The sequence below is a fragment of the Micromys minutus genome (genome assembly GCF_963924665.1).
Source record: "Micromys minutus genome assembly, chromosome: 1".
NCBI classification, from domain to species: Eukaryota; Metazoa; Chordata; class Mammalia; order Rodentia; family Muridae; genus Micromys; species Micromys minutus.
Window position 1 is genome coordinate 116,774,613 of NC_137969.1, and position 23,500 is coordinate 116,798,112.

The following is a 23,500-nucleotide window of genomic DNA, read 5'->3' on the forward strand; positions in this document are numbered from 1 at the left end:
AATTATAGGAAAGAGACAATCTTGGCACTTTTGCCTTACATTATGCACCTATGGCAACCACCTTTCAGTGTTGTCTTCAGAAACTCTTGATCCTAGACCCACCTTTTTATCTCTTTCTATTCTTGCCTCATTTGCTTTCATATAATTCCTGTGGTGGGTGCTTCTTACTATGCATTAACACTGTCAACTACTGTGGAAATCTGATCAGGAAATTGAATGCTTTAATATTTTCTTCTAGACAAAATGTAAAGACAGGCCTTAACTCCGAATTTTCCCTGCTCAGATTGCCTTCTATTTCAGAGCACCCCCCCCCAAAAAAAAACCCACCATAAACTGAGCTGCAAACTGTGGCTGCACCCTGCCCGGAAGGTGCTGCTACCCTTCCTTTTCTCATTATTAGTCTGACCACCCATGCTCAGAAGAGATGCCAGAGATGCAGTAGGAAGCCAGCCTACTTTATCAAAGACCTTATATACACTACTGCCCACAACCACCAGGAGCTATCAGAGGACAGAGGCTTCTCTGTATCCCCAGTGTGGAACAGAGTGCCTGACACAAGAGTATGTGCTCAGAAATGTTTTGGGAATGAATAATTCATTATGTTCTTGTGTTTGGGAAAAATCCTGTCAGATTTCACACACATCATCTACAGCTTCAATAAACAACAGGGAAATGAGTCCCTTTGTGGATTCCATGCAGCCTGAGACCATTTCTTCCTTGCTGCGCTGACAACCTAACTTGAATCAGAATCACATATTAAAATGGTGACAGACACAGAATGAGAGAAAATCTCACCTACAAAACATATATAGTGAGAAGGACAGAGACAAAATGATGGAAGAACAGAAAGTGAGAATTCGGGAGAGAGGCTGGCATTCAGCACTATCAGTTTATACATTAGCCCAGGACCCCAGCATGACTTGAGCTTTTTGGATTCAAAGGCAGCTGCAAGGAAGGAGTACTACACTGGGAAGGTCTTGCTACCAAGATGTTCTACGAATAGTTGTAGAGGAAGTGACTGTAAGAGATAAAGATCTGATCCTCCTAACCCAAAGCCATATGACCATACCCTCTGGCCTCTTGTTTTAAGGGTTTTGATCATCTGGTATACCTTTTTTCAGAAGGTACACGGACAGCTATGGATTCTATTCTTTTCCTAACACCACTCCCCACCTCAGAGAGAATTAGTACAGCTGGCAAGATTAAGCAAAAAGTGTAGTCAGAAGTTGAGAATGAAATTAGATACAGACAGGAGAAGGGATGAAGAAATCCTCCTCACTCTCCATTAACAGAGAGCACACATGCCCTTCGAGTATGAAAGACAAGGAGCAAAGGCACAACAGAGCAAAACAAAAGGCTCTTTCCACCAAGCTTTCCAAGTCTGAAACTCCTGAACAAAGACTTAGAAATGCTAAACAAATATTAGCAAACCCAATCCACAACTACATAAGGAAGGTAATATAACCGAGCTTATAAGTGTGATTTTCAAGAATAGAAGAAAGAGTTAATATTGAAAGAGTAGTCACCATTACTACAGTAACAGAATAAAGCCTCCAAACTCATAAGAATATCTCAAAACACATGGAGGATTTAAGAAATTAATTTCATTAATGTTAAAAATAAAATTCTCAGCAAACTAGAATAGAAAAATACTTCTAATTTGATAAATGTTTTTCAAAAAGAATGCACAGCAACCACTTTAAATAAATAAGCATTTCAAACTTCCAACATCAGACATATAATTAGGTTTTAATTTCACATTACCATAGTTCATTTAGTTCAATCTCCTCAATTCAATTTACTCCAATAAGAAACAAAGAAACACTCATGGTAAAATTGCCCTTTGCATTCAGATTTCCAAACACCAGCCCACAGCCCAGAACTCAGTTCTAGGTTATGAGGAATTCAGGGTCATTTCTCCTTCTTACCACATAGATATCCCGTTAGTCCTGCTGCATCTATGCAGACACTTGGCACTGGTGGGCAGGAGCCATGCAGACATGAGCACAGGACACTGGGGCAGGAGGTTCGTGCTGTTCAGAGTTCTTCTGGACTCCTTGATTCTCTAGGAACTGTTTATCTCTGCATGTGGTTTACAAGTTCTCAATTTTTATAGATCATTACTTGGCCGATACAAGATCTCTGTGGTTCCATATCAATTTTAGAATTTGTTTCTGGATTTTTTTCACAAAGTTTCTCTGTATTTCTCACGTTTAACTGATCATTATATGAATAAAACTCTGAGGCAAGCGTGTACATTGTCTTTAGACATGAACTACTATGTACAGCAATAAGAAGAATGGCAAGCAGGGTAATGAGGCAGTGAAGGGTTTGGACCGAATTCCTCATGCTGTTCTCCCAGTGGCACAAACTGAAAGGCAGAGATACACTGAGACATCAGGGCGGCCATCTTCCAGGTCTACACTGCTCTGAGCAAATCAAAGGAATAACTATTTGCCTATGATGTTTCATCATTTTCAAAAAGGAATGGAAAGAAATACAGTATTAACTCTGGAACTGAAGTTAGGCTGGGGCTCCCGCTGTGCTCTCACAAGGGCTACCTCTTCATACTCACTACATGTTAGCAATAAGTTCCATCACAGCATTCTAAATTATACATCTCATAGAGACACCTTGAAAAAAATAAATTCTTCCCTCCCCTTGAAAGGACACTTTTGAATCATTAATTATCCAAGTGATAGGAGAAATAATTTAGCCATCCACTATATAATTAGTGCTTTCATTAGCAGCATTCTTAATTTTTGAGCTCATCAGATTACACATAAAACATGTCAATATAACTGCACATGTGAAAAGCTGTGCCACAGTCTAACTGTGAAGTTCTGTCATTTCTCTGTCTTAACGTGGGCAACTCCTACCATCTGAGATGGACCCACATTCCCTGCTCACCACTGTGTAAGGGGGCAGGACCTGCTTCTGACTGAATAATTGAGGAGATCTGCATGTTCTTATAAACCAAGGAGAAGAAAAGGCATTTTAAACTACATTTACCTTTTCAGCTAGTTATTCTTATAGGCAAATTGCTTTAATCTAATTTGGTGCCAGCTCATTAATATAGACTTTGGATTTTCTGCTGCAATTTACTGTTCAACATTTTTAGGTTTTCCTAAAACTCTGTTAGTTGAATTCTAGGCCAAATGGCACTGATGTCAGTGTTTCAGTCCTTTTTTCTTTGGGCTAATATAGTTGATTTAATCTAAATCTCTAGGATGGCCCTTAGTTTAAATAGAAAACTATGTTCCAAAGCTACAAACAGCATGTTTGTTCGGTGAAAATGAAGTTTATTCTAGACAAAAGGACATTTCTGTTGAAGCAAAGTCCAAAGCCAGAAAGTAAGGGAGATTACAGGCACTAGTTAGAACCATTTGAGGCAGAATAATATTATAAGATGTCTATCATTCTATTTCATAAATGACTATTAAAAGGGAGGCAGTACTAAGATGTTATCTTTTTGGTTACAATCCAATTATGCGCACTTGGTTGATTTTGTAATTCTACAAGTGTAAGCTTTGCAAACAAAAGCACAGTCTAGGTATTAAAATTATCAGGTGGACGTGTAGACTGCTGCAGCTACCTTGAGATGTGAGGAAAGTCAGGGGAAGACCCTGGCAGTCTTTTCTTCATATTAAAAAAAATTAAAGGGGGGAGTGATTAAAAGTGTGTGTCTCCTCTTGTTGTACGTGGTAACTGGTGATGCAAGGGGACAACTGTGAGCAAACCCATTCAGGGATCTGGAGTGCAGGTGTCCATGCAGTATTTCTGTCACTGTTCTTAACCCTACTACTTTGATGCTCCTTTATGCAACAATATATTCTCATATCACATATAGAAGGAAAAAAAAAAACCCCACGGGGCTGTCTATTACCACTTAAATAACATGTTGTTTCTATCTATGTCAACTCCTGCCTACTCTGATAAATTCTTTCTAAAATTCTGACATCAATTATTAGTGCCCAGTTTAGATGATTCTGTATGGCAAATCATTCCTTCTCTTCTCTCAGTAATAGAAATAAAAGCCTGCAGCTGATCTGAAGAGATAATTCTTAATGTTTCCCATTGGTCAATTTTATAGATGGTGGTATGATTTAATGTTTAACACTGTCTACCCATAGGAAGCATTTTTATATTATTAATAGCTAAAAAAAATGCAACCAGAGGCACCCATACCTGCTTGAGAAAGCTGTAAGCAGTTCATGGTCACTAGGGGAGGGGCAAATGTTTTCTACAGTGGTGTAGCCACTGATAAGTTTCTTGTGCCCCCCAAAATACCTTCCTATCCACATTCTCCTTAGTAATCCAAATCAAATTCCTTAGCTTACCCCAATAAACATGAAAGTTGGAGGACAAGTTGAGAAAAGAAAGAGAATCAGCAAGAATGGGAGAAGATCAGGAGAAGGCAATGAATATGTATGAGTGTGTATGTGCGTGTGCACGGACACAATAAGAAATATGTTCACATAAAATATAATTAGGCCACGGAAAATGGACAAATATCACTAAACACAGTTTTGCAACCAGCACTATAAAAAAATCATAGGAGATAATACTGAGGTGTGTGTGTGTGTGTGTTAAAGTGCCTTAATTTAAAAAATAGTGGCTATAATTCTCTAAACATAAAACACAAGAAGGCCTACTAATTTTTACAGTTAAAAAGCAGTCAAAATCCATAAGTTTGTAAGAATAGATTCTAATAAAAACACAAAGCTTTAAATAATAGTATACAATGAGTTATGACCAACGAAACCTCTGAGTGTTTTAGCCTTAGGTTGTGAAAAATCGGTGTTGTTAAAGGACATTGGAGAGAGCAGCTGAGGGTATAAAGAATCAAGAATCACAAGAGTGAGGTTGAGGCCCTCAGAAGAGCCTGTACTCTTAAGTGGCCATAGAGATATAAGATGATGCTGGTGGAGAGGAGTAATAATGCAGGTTTAATACAGTAGATGGGGTCTCTTCTAAAGGCGTTCTATGCAACTCTACAAAGATTCAAAAATGTAAGGCCAGAAAGACATCTCAGCAGTTAAAATCATTCGTTGTTCTTGCAGAGGGCCCAGGTTCAATTCCTAACACACATATGGCAACTTATAACCATCTATAATTTCAGTTCTAAAAGTTTTGATGGGCTCTGAGGGCCATGTGCACAAGTGGGCAGACATGCATGTAGGTAAAACACTCATATACATAAATAAAAATAAATATGATGAACAAAAGGATCTGGGTATACAGAAATTCATGCCCTGGCCTAATCGTAAACATTGGAAAAGTATAGGTAGAACTCTGTGTGTGGGATCTGGGCTCTGTCTAAGGATGGGGAGGATGCTAGAGGCTTAGGCAGAAAGAGGAGGACTCACCAGGCTAGGCAAGGTATGCTGGCATGGATGGATGCAGAGGGCAGATGTGCTGTGAGGAATGACAGGACAAGGTCTGGTGAAGACAGGCAGCTGGGTTGGTCCAGCAGTAGTAAGGTCATGCATCTTAAAGGAGAACCTACTAACAACTTTACTGGACCAGCAGAATTCCCAGCTGCATTCTCAATTCTATACCCACAGATAACTATGACTCTCTACATCAAAGAACCTTCTCTGTGGAACAGATGGAGATTATAGCAGAAACCAACAACAGGTTAAAATGCAGAGAACAACCATTTGTGGGGTGAATAGCCCCAGTGAATACATCTAGAACAAAACTGTTATACCTAAGGCTAAGGGAACATCTCTCACAAGAAGGGAAAAAGATTTTAATAGTCAGAAGACAAGGAACTCAGTTGTGACATTGTGTCTTCTAGATATAACAAAGAAGCTTCTTCTATATCTCAGGAATATGGCTGCCTATACTAGACCTGAACAATGATATCACCAATAGAAGTGCTAATGTGGAAAGGGGGGAAATCTCAGGTGGCCTCATCTGTAGACAAAGAACTACAGGCAACTAATGAGTGCCGAGAGAGGGGAATCTGTCTTCTAATACCTTATCCCAGACCAAGTGGTCAGCCCAGAAATTATATATACAAAAGCAGCACTAACAGGTTGTATTTATATATTCACATATAAAATAATAATAAAGAAAAGAAGACTATAGATTTGAGAGGGGTTGGAGGAAAAAGAGGGAGGGGAGAAAGAATATAATTAAAAAATCTAGCAATACAATGAGAAAGAATGGTCCCTAGCTATGCCTGTTCTTTCTGCTGCATCTCAAAACCAATGAGCCAATGATGCTTACTGAACACACACAAAGCTCTTGTTTTCCCATCTGTCCTGTGGCCCTTTCTTCTTGGAAGACCCATCTCTTTTCCAGCAAAAAAAAGTGTTTAATTTGGATTAAGAAGAAAAAAATGCATATGGTAGTAGTAAAAAGAAATGTCACTGAAATACACTGCAAGTCTTGAGAGTCTCACAATCAAAGCTTTGTGGCGTAGAAGGGGCAGTACTGTGAAATCCTACTTTAAGTCTCTATGAGACACCTCTTACGATGATGACAGAAGCAGCAGCTCTAGACGCTCCTCCAGACCAGGACATTAATACGTAATCAGTTGAGAGCCCTGAGATAATTCTAGAGAGATGTGGAAGGATTTAGAGAATTAACTCCCAAGAAAGAATGACAGGAAGGAAGAAGTCTGACATCCACATTCATGGTCAGTATTACTAAAATGACTTGATCCCTATGTGTACTTCTTCTGCCTCAGCTCTGTTATCTGACATGCCTCAAAACATGTTGGAGCTGAGAACTAAGAACTTTACCCTAGTGTCTCCATGTCTACTAGCACCTTGTAGAGGTAAAAATAAAGCTTACTGACAATTAACAGCTGTGTAGCCTAAAGCTTGGCTTAAAATTCTTGCTGTCACTGAATAGTAGAGTTATCATGGCTAGGTTTATTATGTGGTTGCAAGCCTCACTTCCATGCCTATAGAATATATCCATAGTATCCACCAAATCCATTGGGTGCATCATAGTTGTAATAGGAAAAGTATTAATCTACAGTTCCCGTACAGGATTCAATAAGTGTCAAGTGTTAAAAGGTCTTAAGATAATCATGTACAGGACTGGGGAGATGGCTCAGTGGGTAAAAGTGATTGTAACCCAAGCCTGACAACCTGAGTTGGAATTCAAGAACCCACACTAGGAAGAAAGACACAACTCTCAAATGTTGTCCTCTGGACTCTACCTACACAGCACAGCAATGTTCTCTCCCTCTCTTCCTCTCTGTCTCTGTCTGTCTATCTGTCTGTCTGTCTGTGTCTCTCTCATACACATAGACAATAAAGAGTTTATGATCACATGCAGAGAAATTAATGAATTGTGCCTACTCAATATTATAGACACTTAAGGGGAAAGAGCCAGTATACAAACCCCACTTAAAAGCCTCCAGTCCTCACATGACTGCTGATGACTACTGCCTTAAGAAGGCACAGAGAAACTCAGTTTCTCTGGGTGACTGGGCATAGCTGACGTCCCTCAAGACTGTGTGGGTACAATAAACCAACACAGCTCTCACCTGCTGATGCCTGAATCCCAAATCCTTTTTCTATTTAATTTATTTTTTAAAATTCTTATCTCATTATCTTCTGTTGATATTCATTCTGATCTAAAGACTCCTATGTCTTCACTTCAAGCATAAAGATAAAGGAGAAATCCAAGTACCAATAAAGGAGAGGAAGGAGCAGGAGGAGAGGCGAGGACAGGGAAGGAAGGAAACTTCAGCAATTCATCAAAAATTTAAAGAGAGTAAAATAACTGCAATTGTTAAAAACTTTAAAAAAATTAGGGCAAGAAGAAAGGTTTATAGATCTGCTTATAAAAAAGTAATGCTAAGTTCACAAGGGGAAGGCACCCGAGGAAGAAGACACAGAACCAGGCTGGGGGCGGGTCTGGCCTCATGGAGCAGATGAGGCCTCTGCTGCCACTCGGAGCATATGGCTTGTGGACTCACAGAATAGCAATAACATACAGGTAGGAAGAGACTCAAACCCCCAGGCCCCACACCGGAACCATGTTTAACAGGATCCACAGGTGACTCGTTTGGATATTAAAGTTTGACAATCATTAATATATGTGGTTTCCTGTAATTAGATTAATAAAGAAAGCTAATAAACCTGGTAGTTTATATGTTTACATGGGGGAAAATATGCTTTGGATATGAATAATCTATACATAAATTTTAAGTCAGTTAAGCTTTAAAAATAACCTGTTGAAGTCCTGACTGAGTAATAGCCTAGGCTAAGGCAGATACTGACATGGGAGGGAGTATCAGTATCTAAATTAGAGGTTTGTTGAGTAGGTTAAAAAAGTGACACCTTCTCAGTAATGTCACAGGGCAAGGCCAAAGGGAGCATAGTATACAGACACTGACAGCAACCTGCAAAGACCCCTCATCTGGCAAAAAAGGAAACAGCCACTATTGGTAAAGAATTGGTAAACTACTATGGACAGACGTGATTAGTAACAGTTAAGCAAGCTATGTAAATAAAATGCATGATGTATTAATACTGCATAAGGCTAAATATTGACCTCACAGTTGTAGATTGTTTTAAACATTTTGAAGGATATATACAAGCTGATTTACTGCACACTTAACAGAAAGCACTAATGTGCAAGTGTGACTTCCTGAGAATTCAGAAAAACATCTCACAAAGGTACGTGCACGTAGACGGCAGCACATGGGCCCTGGAGCAGCAGGCAGAGAGCTCCTGTGTAGAGCAAGAGAACACTTGCATGATACAGCAACCACAATGTTTGTCCACTTATCGAAAGCATTATTGGGGTGGGCCAAAGAGCACTGTCATGTGCAAATCCTTGATCAAAGTATGCATGCTGAAGACCAAAAATTAAAATGGCATAAGTCAAGTTCATTCCATACTAAATCTAAGAAATGACTCCTAAAGTGTTTCAAGAGTCTCCTAGATAAGGCCTCAGGGTGCTCTAAATCAGACAGTGCCCTTGCAACCAGAACACTCAGAGACAGGAGCTAATTTACAAGACCATGGAGATGCAGAGAATACTAAGGCCAAGAAAGCCTGGGGCATATGTTAGGAGGGCCCAAGGGAAGAAAAAGAAGACAAATCTCTGCCTAACACAAGAGGAGTCTGGAGGTTCCTGGACAGAGAAGGCACGAGCCACAAGGGTACAGCTGCAGAAGGCTTTTCTCAACATTTCTGCTCTTCCTGTCAGGGGAGTATTCTCTAGGATTACAGTCAGCTGTGACAAGAGGCTCCTAGTCTCTTCTTAGGGACATATACATGGCAACTGTATGAAAATAGTAAAAGGTGCTACTTACAAAATTAGAATAGCTGATTGCAAGCAACGTTATTTGAAAAGGAGAGAGGCAGGCAAAATATGATACCCGAAAGACATCTAGAACCCTGGAACTTGTGAATATCTTCCTATGCCTAGACAGGTACCAAGGTCTTTACAGAGGGAACCAAGAAAGGTCTGGAGAAACTGGGCATTGGAAGGCAGAGGCACACTGATACCCGGGACTTGGAGGACAGCCTGGTCTATACAGCCACTTCAAGGCAAGCCAGGTCAACATAATTAGACCTTATCTCAAACAAAACAAAACAAAAATAAAATAAAAATCAGATAAATGTCTTGGGGTAGGGAAAGTATTCTGAACTATGTTACTAGCAGTATAGAATCACAGGAATCCTTGTAAGGAGGAGGCAGAAATTCAGAGAAAATGATCAGCCTTCAGGAGTTGGAAAGGCCATGTATTATGTAGTCATATTAGGGGTCTGGAGAGCTGGCAAAACCACAGGAACAGACCGTCCCCTGGATCCTTCCTAAGGAACCATACCTACTCCCACCTTGACTCCAGAGTATCAGACTACTTATGTAAATGAGACAACTCCAGGTTTTAAGCCTCCAACTTTGGAGTCATGTGTCAAAGCAACAAGAGAAATGGATACATATTTTGGTATCTTGAAGCAAGGTAATATTTATAAAAAACACCAAACACAAAAATAAAGAAGTAGTCTTAGGATTAGTTGCTGAGGGAAGAAACCTCTCAATGGTAGGGGCTTTCACAGGTTACACTCCAGCAAAGAAGGAAGTCAGGGAAGAAACAAGGCAGAACCTAGAGGTAAAAGCTAACGAAGAAACCACAGAGAGTGTATGTTTTCTCACTTGCTCCACATACACTCTTCTACACCCAGGACTACTCACCCTGAGATAGCACTACCCACAGCTGTAGGATACTTACACATCAGTCACTGCATTAAAGAAGAAGGAGGAGCAGCAGCAGCAGGAGCTCTACAGATGTGCCTACAGGCTAATCTTATAGAGATGTTTTCTCAAGTTTAATTCTTTCTTTCTAGATATCTTTAGATATGCATCAAGCTGACAAAAATTGTGTATGTGTACACATTCACACAGACACATACATACATATACATGGAAAGAGAATATGTATGTGTTTAAATGGAGTTGCATTCTAAAAGGACAACAATGTCCCTTATGGACACCGTAGGATAATAACTTGAAAGCCCAATGCCAGGAATGGGTTACCTCTTTTTGAATTGTTGGCCAGTAATGTCCCACAGACCTTCATATATTATAGGTGTTTGCTGTTGCTCTTGGTTATATCCCAAGTTGTCTTACTAAAGACACACAGAACTATATAGGCTAATAGAATATGAAGAAATCAAACTGGTACACATCGGGAAACTTTATTCGTAATGGCCGGCTTTCATAGTGCTAGACAGCATAATGCACTAAAAAATGAAAACAGGTGACCATTCGTCTTACTCAGATATGAACCCTGGGAGCTACAGTAACAACCTGACTGTCTGGATAAGTCCACTGGTCCTGTAGTATGAATGTCATAGTAGCAATCAACCAATATTTGATGAGGTTTAAGGCCTGCTCTAAAAGGTGGAACCCATACTTCACACCATCATAAGGGCTAAAATCCCGGACATGATATTAAAACAATGCAACGACTTAGCATTATATGTAATATTAGTGTATTTCGAAAACCTCATGAGAAAAGCGCTCCTCCCCCATGACCTACAGCTGGTCCAGGTGAAGAGAACAAAAGACTGTAGAGTGTTCAGACCTAAATGAGACACTTATAACATGTTCTTTCCTTCCAGGTATCTAGGGATCATTGCAAATTAGTGAAAACATTGTAAAAGCCATAGGTGGTGAATAACTACAGCAAAACAATGCTCTCTGGACATAACAGGACAGTTGCACATATGACTGTGCCAAGACCAGGGCATGTCCAAGCCAGACAAAAATCCAAGTATAAGGAAGCAGAGAAGCTATTGGTAGAGAGCTGCAAGAAGGAGAGTTAACTTTCTTTAAGGGTGTGGCCCCTGGGATACATCCCAGTGAATGCCTACAAAACCAGTACTAATGCAAGTGTCTCATTTATGTTTTATTTCCTTAAGGAGGTCACAAAATTGGATGGGTACAGAATGAGTAGTGGATCTGGGAACTGGGAGAATAGTGAATATGATCAAAATACAGTGCATCAGATTATTAAAGAATTAGTAAAAACATGAATTAAATCTATTTTTTAAATAGAGGGTGTATTTTGGTTTAAAGATTCGGGGATATAGCCCACTACGGCAGGAATAAAGAAAAGAGCAGAAGACAGCTGGTCCTAATTTGTCCTTAGCCAGCAATGGAGAATATGGAAGCTTGTGCACAGCTGCCTTTTTCTTTTTAATTCAGGCAGGTCAACTTGCAGTTCTTTGAATGGCACTGCCCACATTTCCAGTGGGTGTTCTGATCTTGATTTACCTAATCCAGATAATTCCTTAAAGAAAGGCTTAAAGATTTGTTTCTGTAGTGACTTTAAGCCCGATCCAGCTGACTGTCAAGACTGTCACCCTGATTTTAAAATATTATTTAAAAATTCACGTTTTCAAGAAGGAGAACCTCCTAGATTTTAATGACCTTTTATATTGACATCCTAATTCTTGGAGGCCATCCTACCTGAAACTTGACACTCTGATTGATGTCTGACAGGTGGAACTGCTTCAGGAAACGCTCATCCTCACTCCAGAAAAGGCGGATGTCAGGGATGTCATAGAGCACCATAGCCAGTCTCTCTAATCCCAGGCCAAAAGCCCAGCCGATTCGATCCTGAGCACCAGCTATGATCGGAAACAAAGCAAAAATGTCTGTTAGGACAGCATCCACATCACACAGATGCCTGGTGCTCTCTGATGAACACTGGCAGTACTGAATGGTCCCTGAGAGTGGAGGGATGGAGCGTACTGTGGGCTCATCTAAGGCAATGTTCAATCTTACCCTTTTCTTTTTACAACTCTTAGATTGCCCCTGGACGCTTTCTAGATTCATACCAGCTGAGGAGTGTCACTGACTTCTCAATAAAGTCCAAAGGGAGCATTGCTCATCCTCTCATTGTTGCCCTTCTTCCTTGTCTCCTGCTGTGTGTGAGTGAGTGTGTCTGTACATAAGCGTGCACATGTTTGTGTTGATGTTAGAGGTCAACATCAGGAACCTTTCTTAGTTCCCCTTTTACCTTATTTTTTAAAGATTTATTCATATTTATTTTTATTTTGTGTGTATGGCTGTTTTGCTTGCATAGTTTGATGTGTACTACATACGTGCAGTGCTCACAGAGGCCAAGGGTGTTTGCCTGTATGTCCACGGGTAAACCATATGCATGCAGTTCCCATAGAAGCCAAAGATGGCATTAGAGCCTCTTGAATTGAAGCTCCAGATGGTCTTGATCTGCCAGATGGGTGCTGGGAACTGAACCTGGGTCCTCTGCAAGAATAAAAAATTCCTTGCTAGCCTCTGTCCCTTATTTTTGAGATAGGGTTTCGTGATGAACCTGAAATCCCTGATTCAGTGAGACTGACCGGTCGGCAAGCCCTATAGATCCTTTTCTCTTTGTCTTCCCAGCATTAGGAAGGATCACAGGCATTCACTGTCATGTCTGGATTTAGACACAGATCCAAACTCAGGTCCTCCTGCTTGCACAGCAAGTGCTTTACCTACAGAGTTATAACCCCAGCTCCAAGGCCATAGATTGGCTCCCACCTTGGAATTAAGAATTTCTTTAATCTATGTTTGCTCTAACTCAAACATTAGTACCCTCTAAGTAGACCACTTAAGAGAAAGGAAGATAAGATCTCTCCCTAAATAACTTGCCAAATAGAGATACATCTTCAAAATGTGCCACAGCAGATGGCTGACATTAAGAAAACAGTATCAAGCTATTAAGAACAGGGCTGCCATCCCTAACTCAGAGGCTATCACCAATTGATAACCACTTGCAAGTGAAAATTTAGCTTTCTCCAAGTAAGTCTCACCAGGGAAATGAAGTACTCTGAAAGTTGGTGTACTGGCTGGTTTTGTGTCAACTTGACACAAGCTGGAGTTAATCACAGAGAAAGAAACCTCAGTTAAGGAAATACCTCCATGAAATCCGGCTGTAAGGCATTTTCTCAACTAGTGATCAAGTGGGAAGGGCCCAGCCCACTGTGGGTGGTGCCATCCCTGGGCTGGTAGACCTGGGTTCTATAAGAAAGCAGGCTGAGCAAGGCAGGGAAGCAAGCCAGTAAGTGACAGAAACGCTGACTAAGACAGTTAGACTGCATGGCAGTAGTAGATGCCGACAGAAAATAAACTCAATGCCATCTTGGAGACTCCTTGTCATAAAATGGCTTTTTCTTCTTCTCCCTTTTTTAATGCTATCCCCCCTTCTTTCTCTTCTCCCCCCCCACTTCCTCTCTTCTCCCCCCCCCCCCCCCCCCGCTCCTCTTAAAGGTCCACAGCATATGTATTATGGCTTCTGGTTTTGTGTTCTAATGGGATTCCTAAGTGTGCCAGCAAATACATCTATATTTGATTCTTGTTCCTCTTCACAGGTTCTTCTGTGCTTGGTTGTTTGTTTTGTCCTATTCTGATGTGTCTTTGTTTTACCATTATTGTATTGTATTGTATTGTATTGTATTGTATTGTATTGTATTGTATTGTATTGTATTGTATTATCTGTTAGAAGCCTGTTTGTTTTCTGAGAGGCATAAAGGGCGTAGATTTAGATAAGATGGGAGGTGGGGAAGAACTGGGATGAGTAGAGGGAAGGGACCCACAACCAGAATATCTCATATGAAAAAAATTTAATTTAAAAACCCTTCACCATTTAAAAGTGCCATTTTCATTCTTCTTAAGCTATCTCAAGAATGTGGGAAGAAGTGTATTCAGCAGCATTTATTTCAAAGGTAAAAGGTCCTGTCTAGATTATGTATGACACAGACATGAACTTCAGGGCTGTATTTCACATATAAGGAGCAGGATAAGAAATGATACAAAGCACTGTGTGGAGGAAGGCGTGGGAGCCGTTTGTACAACTAGAGAAGCTTACATAAGAACCCACGAAAGAAACACCATTCCAATTGGACACCAATGATGCACAGGGTTCTATGGCAGTCAGGGGTGGCCCAAGACTCCCAACCTCATGTACATGTCCTAGAGAAAGTTCTCCCTGAATATGGTGAGACCCCATAAAGAATGGATTCACTCCTTAGATTAGCCCATTTTAGCTAAGGCTCCATTTTCACAAACTAGAAAGAATGGACTTCATAACCATTTGGTCTTAAGGAGCTTTCAAGAGCTGCAAGAGAAAAAGAGAACCTTCTGACACTGAGGCACACTTCCCCCAGTGGCCGGTATGCGGAGAAGTGGGTTTGTAAGCACCAGAAGACCTTTATGCCAGTGCTAGCCAGATGCTCACTCTCATCACTATTCTGGTGAGAAGGTGTGGTAGGGGTGGAGAGGCATCTGAGTGGTTAATGGCTTGTAATGATCTCAGTGATGGTTAGAGTTTGACTCTCAGCACCCACATCAGGCCATTTATAATACTTATGAATCCAACTATTAGATCTAACAAATCTAGCTTCACCAGGTCGGTATTTGTAGACACACACACACACACACACACACACACACACTTTTCAACATTATAAAAGCTTGCTTATGTTGTGACAACCAATCAATATCAAGGTTTTCAAAAAGAGCTTGCAAAGCTCTAATAAATTTCACCTTCATGACACTTTGTTTTGGTTCTATTTATTTGGAATTTTATCCCATTTTATTTGGAATATACTCGGCATTTTATCATGGTTCATTAAGTTATTAAGGTAATGTCATGAATGCCTGCTTTGGATGCTGGTTACCATATATAATCTTCTACAGGAGGCCACAAGAAAAAATAGATCTCAGATCCAAGGAAATGTCTGTGAGTCTTATAAACAGAAAAGGCTTCCTCCAGAACAACTGGGCTGTTTTTTTTTTTTTTTTTCCACCTTTGAGGATGTCATGCATTACATAATTACTCATAACAATTCACTTTTTATTTTGGCTCTATGGAAACTTAGAGCCAAACCTGTACATCCACTCAACAACTGAAAAAAAAATGCCCAGGGTTTAAATCTAAGTGACTCCTACCTCAGTTTTATTTTAATGTCCTGATTTCCACTTTGCACTGATGATTTCAAATACTTATTTTACCCTCTTCTATGTATTACATACAGTGATTCAAATTCTTTGTGGAAGAACACAGCCATAAATAAACAAAACTGAAGCCACTGTCAGGTGACATGGGAACAATCTTCAGCTTTTGCCATACTTGACTGTAATGCATGACAGGTGTTCAAGGTGACACAGAGCTTACAAAACTGCATCCCCCTCATTCTAGAACCATAGACTCCAGCAAGCCAGAGTGTCCAGCATGTAAACAGGAATCCTTGGAACTAAAGCCAGCGATGAGAGGCACCCATGCACTGTAATGAATGCCATTTGTATTGACTGAACAGCCTACGAGAGAAAGTTCAGTTTTCATTGTTGCTGAACATCTTTATAATAAAGCCAGTCACTCACTACACAGAAGGAAAAGAATGAGTTAGAGTCCAGAGAAGAGACAGTTAAGAAAGGAGAGGAAGATACCATCACCGTGCAAGTAGAGGAACAAAGTTGATCTTATAGACATAAATGATTTTAACCCATGGTTAACCCCCCACCCCTCCTCCTCCTCCTCCTCCTCCTCCTCCTCCTCCTCCTCCTCCTCCTCCTCCTCCTCCACCCCCCTTCTCTCTCTCTCTCTCTCTCTCTCTCTCTCTCTCCCCCCCCCCCACCAGTGGGTATTTTTAACAATTATAAAAAAAAGTGAAGGAATTCACAGAAGTCAATTTTTTCAGTAGTTATAATGTGAGAGTAAAAACTCATTAAAACAAAAGATAATAGAGTTTTAAAGTAAAATAAAATTTCAGAGGGGCATGCTAGGAAAAAAAAAAAAAAACAAACACAGACCAATATCCCCTATCAACACAGATGCATAAATCCTCAACAAATTACTAGTGAGCCAAACTCAACAGCATATTAAAAGGATTATACGCTATGATCAAATGGGATTTGTGCAGGAATGCATTCAAGGGTGGTTCAAAATATGACACCCAGTCCATGAGCTATTGCAAGCTGGTAGAAAATGGGAAGCACCATTATCCTAATGAATGGCAAAAAAGCACTTGATAAAAGACAACATTCTTTCATGATTAAGTAAATTTTGGATAATTAGGACACAATGGAATTTCCGCAAGATGAAGAAGATCACGTGTGAATAGTTCGTAGCTAGCGCTGTACTCAGTGTGAAGAACTGACAAAGATGCTCACTCCCCACTTCTAGTCATGGGGCACTGACAGTCTAACAGAAAAACCAGAGAAGAACAAGAAATAAAAAACCACATTTGGAAATTACAAACTACAATTATCTCTATTTATAGATGACACAATTTTCTGTACAGAAAACTTTAATGAGTTCATGAAAAATATGAACTTAGAATTTCAACAAAGCCATATAATATATAACCAAAATTTCAAAAATCAGTTACATGTCCAAATGTTAATAATGAACAATCTAAAAAAGATAAATAAAAAGCCCTTTACTTACAAGAGCATCAGGAAGAGCAAAGCACTTGTCTGACCACATCTGTCTTTGCCAGCTGAGCCATCTCGTCTCTACCCTACTTTATACTCTATTGAATCCTAAAGTAAATTTGAAATCTAAATTTAATACTAAGAATTTTCAAATTCCTAACTACATGGGGACAGTAATCATCCCCTACCTCCAAATGTATAGGGAACCAAAGAAAAAAACTGAGTTTTATGAATTTTTAGATTATTTTGTACATGAAACTATAACCTACAGAATGGCAACAAAGGCTTGCCATGTGTCTGAGAAAGGCTGCTCTTCAAGGTAAAAAGGAACACCCACAATGCAAACACAAACAACCCTTCTGAAAGGGGGCAGAAATTTGAGCACCCCTTCATATACATGTGGTTAACATAGTAAGGTACTCAACATCATTAGTAATTAGATAGTTCAAATTAAAACCACAGTACTACTTCACAAATAGAATAATAAAGACAAAAAGTACATTTAGTGGCTCCTAAGGCATTACTGAGTTAGGGCTTGAGGGTAACAGCTCAGACATACAGTACACATTTAATGTGTACAAATCCTGGGTTCAATTTTAACATATGACAAAACAGTTAGAAGTTCATAATACTCCAGAGTAATATAATTGTTGTCTTTCTTTTCTTCAAGTCTCGCTTCCTTTTCCTACTCACCCAATTGAATACTGGTGTTCCACAGTATTGGTCCCAGCCAAATGGTGGAAATAACTAATGTGCATTTCAAAAAAAAAAAAAAAAAAATGAAGAATTGAACAGAATGCATGGTTTACATATAATAGAATAGAATGTAATTTGATGCCCCAAATATGCTGTTCTGATAACTACATAGCAAGCATAGCTCTTGTAAAAGAGAATGTTACAGAGAAGCCAGGCACAAAATGTATGGTCTCCAGAATAGACAAGCTGATGAAGACAGCAAGCTGACTATAGTCAAAGAATGGGAGGGAGGACTGAGATACAGGACTGGGAGGGAGCACTGGGAGGGAGGACAAAGAGGGGGAAGTGGAAGAGAGGACTGGTAGAGAGGACTGGAAAAGGACTGGGAAAGGACTGGGAGGGAGAACTGGGAGGGTGGACTGAGAGGGAGGACTGAGAGGGAGGATTGGGGAGGGAGGACTGGGAGAGAGGATTGAGAGGTTTTCCTTAATGAGCATAGAGCTGATGATAGGAGATGAAAGTACTGAGAACAGTGGTGAACTATACAGTTCAAAGAGGCTAACAAGGCAAATTTTATAAATTTACTACATAAAATATTATACATTATTGAATCAAAAATAATTTAATATTTTTTAAGAACTCTGAACTCTATGACATGCTTCACTTTAAAGGACTTAACTCAAGCACTGATCTAAATAAATGCTCAATGAAATGCAAATTATATCAATAATGGGTAATATTTACTATTTAACAGCAAAACTAGACCCAAATTGTCAAGTTTGCTCTCCCGTGGTCTCTGGTCTCCAGGAACTTGGAGGGACACAGGTACAGGTGACCATGATGCTCTTGTTGGGACATGTATCCCATGTCTCTGTTTGAATGCTCCTTTCTCAGTATACCTCCCTAAGGACACCTCATACACATGGGAATAATCTTCTTAACACATATGCTAACCCCTGCTGCTACCCGCTTCTGCAGAAAATACACATCACCTCATCCTTCCCACTGTCCCTAGTTCTTATTTGTCACCAAACTTCTGAGACACTTTAGACAGTATATTAGCCTTTTAACATCTCTGGAAGTGTCCAGGGCATTTGGCATGTACCTAATGCTCAGCACTAATTTAGAAAGGGACATCAGGATGCTGTGAAAGAAAGAAATCTCAAAACTTTAGTTTCACTTTACTTGCTATAGAGAATTTCATATTTAACATGGAGCTTTCAGTAATTTCCTTCCATTTTGTATCTGCAAGAGATTTTATTGATCATATAAACTTTGAGGTGACATTTTAACAGAAGTGACTTAATGTTTTGTTTTTTTTGTTTGTTTGTTTGTTTGTTTGTTTTTCCTTATGAAAGTCATGGTCTCTTGTTAGCCAGGTCTGGTCAAAATAACATAAAACTAAGCCATGTTTCTAAACTCTTGGTCTTTCTGTCCCTGTAAAGTGCTTGGATTACAGGTGTGAGTTACCATGCCTGGATAACAGGCAGCCATGGTGCTGAGTCCCATCAGCTGAGGCTGCACAGATAACCTCACATGCCACCCCAGAAGAATCATTCCCCAGAGACGGAAGCATGAGGAAGAAGGGGCCTCCATGGCTATGAGGTGGGCTCTGTGTGCTGGCAGGAGTGTGAGTCTCCCAATGTCTAGATCTTACTGCTGTTCTACTCCGCCTTCTCCAGCACTTGAGTTGTAGAAAGCTAAACAATTATTTCCTTAGAAGGCAAGGGATAAAGGAAAATTATTACCTATCAAAACAAGTTTTTATACTATATTAAGTATGCTTTTTCTTCAATGTCAAAAGGGTTTGGTTTCTGAAAATTCTTCAACTTAAGGAGACACATGCCCAAGATAACTGGTACACAAAACACTGAAACTTACCAATTAATATGAATATATATCATGAGATGCCACCAATTCCAGGATATTTCATCTATACTGTCTTGATTTAATGCCTCACAATGAAGCCACATAAATGAAAATATTGGTATCAAGGCTTTAGAGATGCTGGAACTCAAACTTATGGACAGGTCAAGTACATATCCACTGCCTGATTCACCAGATTCATGTGAAAACATTAATGCAGAGGGGCTGTCTGAGGTCTTTCCAAACACCAGAGCACTGCATTCCATCTGTGAGCTTTCTAGTTTAAAAGTGCTTGCTTGCAGATTGACTTTGCCATACTCCCCGAAAGCTCAAAAAATGGCTTATAGAAGGAAGTTTTCAGATATTTCAGGAGAATTCTATATTGGGTTTTGGCTACTCCAAAAATGGTCTTCACGCTGGATATAACCTGAACACACACAGAACCCACACTCCGGTGAGTTAACAGGATGACTGCATAAAGCAGTGGCACTGGACAAAAGCTTCTGCATCCCTGGATCATTAGTTGCACTGACCATCATAGGAAGAGCAAGCAGCACATTGCCCAGAGAGACACTGCACACAGAGGCAGGTCTAAAAAGGCCTGTGCAGTGACATCAACTCTGATTTGTCCTTTTCCTAAGATGTGGTCCCTGGTCTCCTACTTTCAGCTTTCTTAAACTTTTCCTCTGGGACAGGCCACCGGATGATTGATTTCTCCAGCTGAGTGTCAGGATCGATCTCCTGCCAGAAAAAATGTCTCAAGGTGTATATATCCTTGGCCCCACTCAAGTCTGTCAATAAGTCCTCCACATGATCCTAAGGCAGACTTTACTTTTAAGTTTCCTGTGGTCTGGATCAGGCTGTGCACCAGGTTCCACTGGCTATGAAAGAGTTTTCTTGAGACATTCTGTGCTGTGCACTCCTCACGATGCACAGATACCACTGCCTCATCTCATGGATCTCACTTAGGCCCAGGCTCTTTCTTTACTGGGTCCAGGATTTGGCTTTCTGCATTTAAAGGAACAGAAGTTTCTGAAGTACATGTCAATCAGCAGTACATAAAGTAATTGCCAAAGACATTCCCCTTGGCAGGCAACCTTAATTTTCCCAAGAGACATGCAACATAGACATTTTCATCTTTTTGATCCTTTAGAATCTATCTAATCCAGGCATAAAAGGGAGCCTTCCCAGCAGCCAGCCAGCTCTGGACAGAGAAACACTGAAAAGTGATGGAACAACCTTAAGGGGCCGAAGGTCCTTTTCAAATACCTGCTCTAGGATAAGACATGGCAATGGGCCCTAGATGAATTCTGCTGGGCTCTTCACAGGCTTCAGTTGCACCACAGGTGAAGGACCCATTGGAACTCCCCTTTTCATTACCACATTAGCTGTGATCACTTGAGAGAACGACTGCACAATAAGGATAATGTGGATAATGTGCCAGCAAGGAATACAGAAGGTGACAAGCTGGCTGCTGGAAGCCAGTGTACTTCAAAGAGAGAAGGTAAATGCAGAGCTTTGTCCTTGCAAAAGAGCCTCGAAACTCCACATTAAATCCTTTCAGTCTTCCAATAAATGATGATGATCTATGGGACTTGCTCCACCGTTAGGTACGGTTTTGTTTCTTGTTGAAAGACACATAAAAACTTAGATGACGAGCAATAGGGTGAGGAATATCAAAAGCTGTTGAAGTGACAGGGCTTGGTGGGGAGAAAGGTGATTTCAATGAGCAGATTTCTTTCTTGAGATTCTCCCTTTGGACAGCAAATATCAAGTGCCACCTTTCATCTGGGTTACAGGTTGTCTTCTTTCAAATAAAGTATCATTCACTGTTGCAAGACGTGCAGAGCCAGAACCTCGGCTCAATGACACAAGACATGGAGCTCAGAGTGGTAATAATGTGGACGCTGAGTGTAAGCTCCCAGGAAAGTAGGTCGGGAAGCAGTTAGGGAATTTGCAAAGAAAAAAAGGAGGGGAGAAAAGGTAAGGAGAGGAGAGGAAGGAAAAGGAAGCAAAGAATACTTCAGAGATTCATTATAATTTGGTACTTCTAACTGGAAGAGACTTAAATCACGGGTGTCAAGGGCCCCAAGAAAACAGCTTTGTGCTGTGTTTTATTCAGTATGCCACACAACACAAAAGTACAGCCCCATGAAAATATAATGACTTCTTCCCCTGTGGAATGAAGTTGTATTATTATCCCACTGAGCTACGCCTATTAACAAACTTCAATAAGGAAGAGCACAGGTAACCCCAGATCTCCATCATGTGTTCAACAAGGAGGCACCTGACATCAAATGGTATCAACAACAAAAGCACATTAATTAGAAGTTAAAAGAACCCTAATATCATATAATACCATAACTATCCCACAATGGATCGAAAAACTGCAAAGAAGCTCTGGCCTTGGCACTCTAGTCTGAGAACCACAGTGTTTTCAGTCTCACCCTTAGAGCTTCACAGAACTCACATGCAACATCCATTCTACAGGGACACACCAAAGTACACAAGCTACAGAATGGGAGCACACTCTGTAGAGACAGACACATAATTAAATTCCCTCGGCCCAAAGAGAGTAGCAGGAGCCACATCAGCCAGTACTTTATGTATTCTATTTACTTGGTAGACTTACATGATACATTTGATTCTTAGTAACAATATAAATTTATATTGATACTTATTAACACATCTGTAAATATTCACTGCATATTATAGTAACTATTTACAGCATCTGAAAGTGGCTGTACATAGCAGGATCAGTTTGCCTAGGACATTTGTTTACTTTTTAAATAAGAGATGAAGATTTCATATTGTATAACACTCTCACTTTCCATTTCTGATCTCTGACATTATCTCATAGTATCCCCCATTCAGCTGAGGATGACACTTTATCCTTATATATCAGGCACAGCCTCTGTCCATCTAAGAACACTAGCTTTCCTGTGTTTTACACAATACTGACATGAATTGAAAGTCCAAGAACAGCTGTTCTATACATTGTCCTGAACTTGGCATTACCTGGTATTTTTTGTAACTGGATTCAGGTTTGGAATCCAGCAAATACCTACAAATGACTCTGCTTCTCCTCCATGTATCAAGCTGAGACTGCCAGGTTATTATTTCTAGCATTTAGTTTTCTGCATTAAAAAAAAAAAAAAAAAAAAAAAAACCCACTCCCACAGCTTGTGGTTCAGATCAGTTGATCCTGGTTCCTTCCAGTCCTCACTGGGTTTACTTAAGCACACACACAGGCTGGACTCACTCATAGGCTGGTGTAAGCTGCCTATTGCTGGGAACGGTATTGCTCTCACATGGTCCAGTAAGCCAGTTTGGGTGGATGCTCACATGGTTGCAGGGGTCTCCTTGCATCAAGGTTGGGTATGCAAACACACTGTCCTTTTCACTGAGGACCTGATTGACTAAAGCCAGGTATAGGGTAAAGCCACATTTGAGGGGTGGAAAAAGGAATACATACATTCAAAGCAAAGAGACAAAGAATCGTAAGTTTTGTGGGTGCTAAAAATGAGGTTCTATGGGGCTGCAGGGAAAGGAGGAGTTACTTTGAAACAGGCTGAGCAAGTCTATTTGGAAAAGTACATCAGAAATGTTCTTAAATGACAGCAGGGTGTTGAAAATTACCAACCATAAGCCAAAATAAGGCAGTCAAATGGTCACAGAACCTTAGCCTAGAGCCAAGCTGGCCAAACAGGGCACTGCATAGTGTAGGAAATCTCATAACTTTAAGCATGATGGGAGTATCACACAGCATACCTTCCTCTGCCTTTTTTTTTTTTTTTTTTGCTTTTTAAGAATTAAAGGCTAAATATTCATGTCACTGAACAAGAAGTGCTCATATCACACCTCTGGTGCCTTCCTCAGATTATCTCCAATTGCAGAGCTTTTGTTTATCAGCCTATTTCCCTCAATTTCAGTGTAAAATCCTACATTTTTAAAAAAGAGAATAAAATATTTTTAAACTAAGATGTTACAAGTAAGTTATCTTACAGTAGAA

General features: G+C 40.1%; 1 protein-coding gene across 3 annotated transcripts in view; it reads right to left on the bottom strand.

Moving 5' to 3' along the window:
* The window catches only part of FARS2 (phenylalanyl-tRNA synthetase 2, mitochondrial), a 362,538-nt gene that overhangs the window by 165,719 nt on the left and 173,319 nt on the right, over positions 1 to 23,500 (bottom strand). For all 3 annotated transcript variants that reach the window (XM_080925148.1, XM_080925149.1, XM_080925147.1), the window contains one exon: positions 11,956 to 12,116. In XM_080925148.1, coding sequence (XP_080781274.1) covers positions 11,956 to 12,116 — 161 coding nt within the window. The remainder of the gene's footprint in view (positions 1 to 11,955; positions 12,117 to 23,500) is intronic.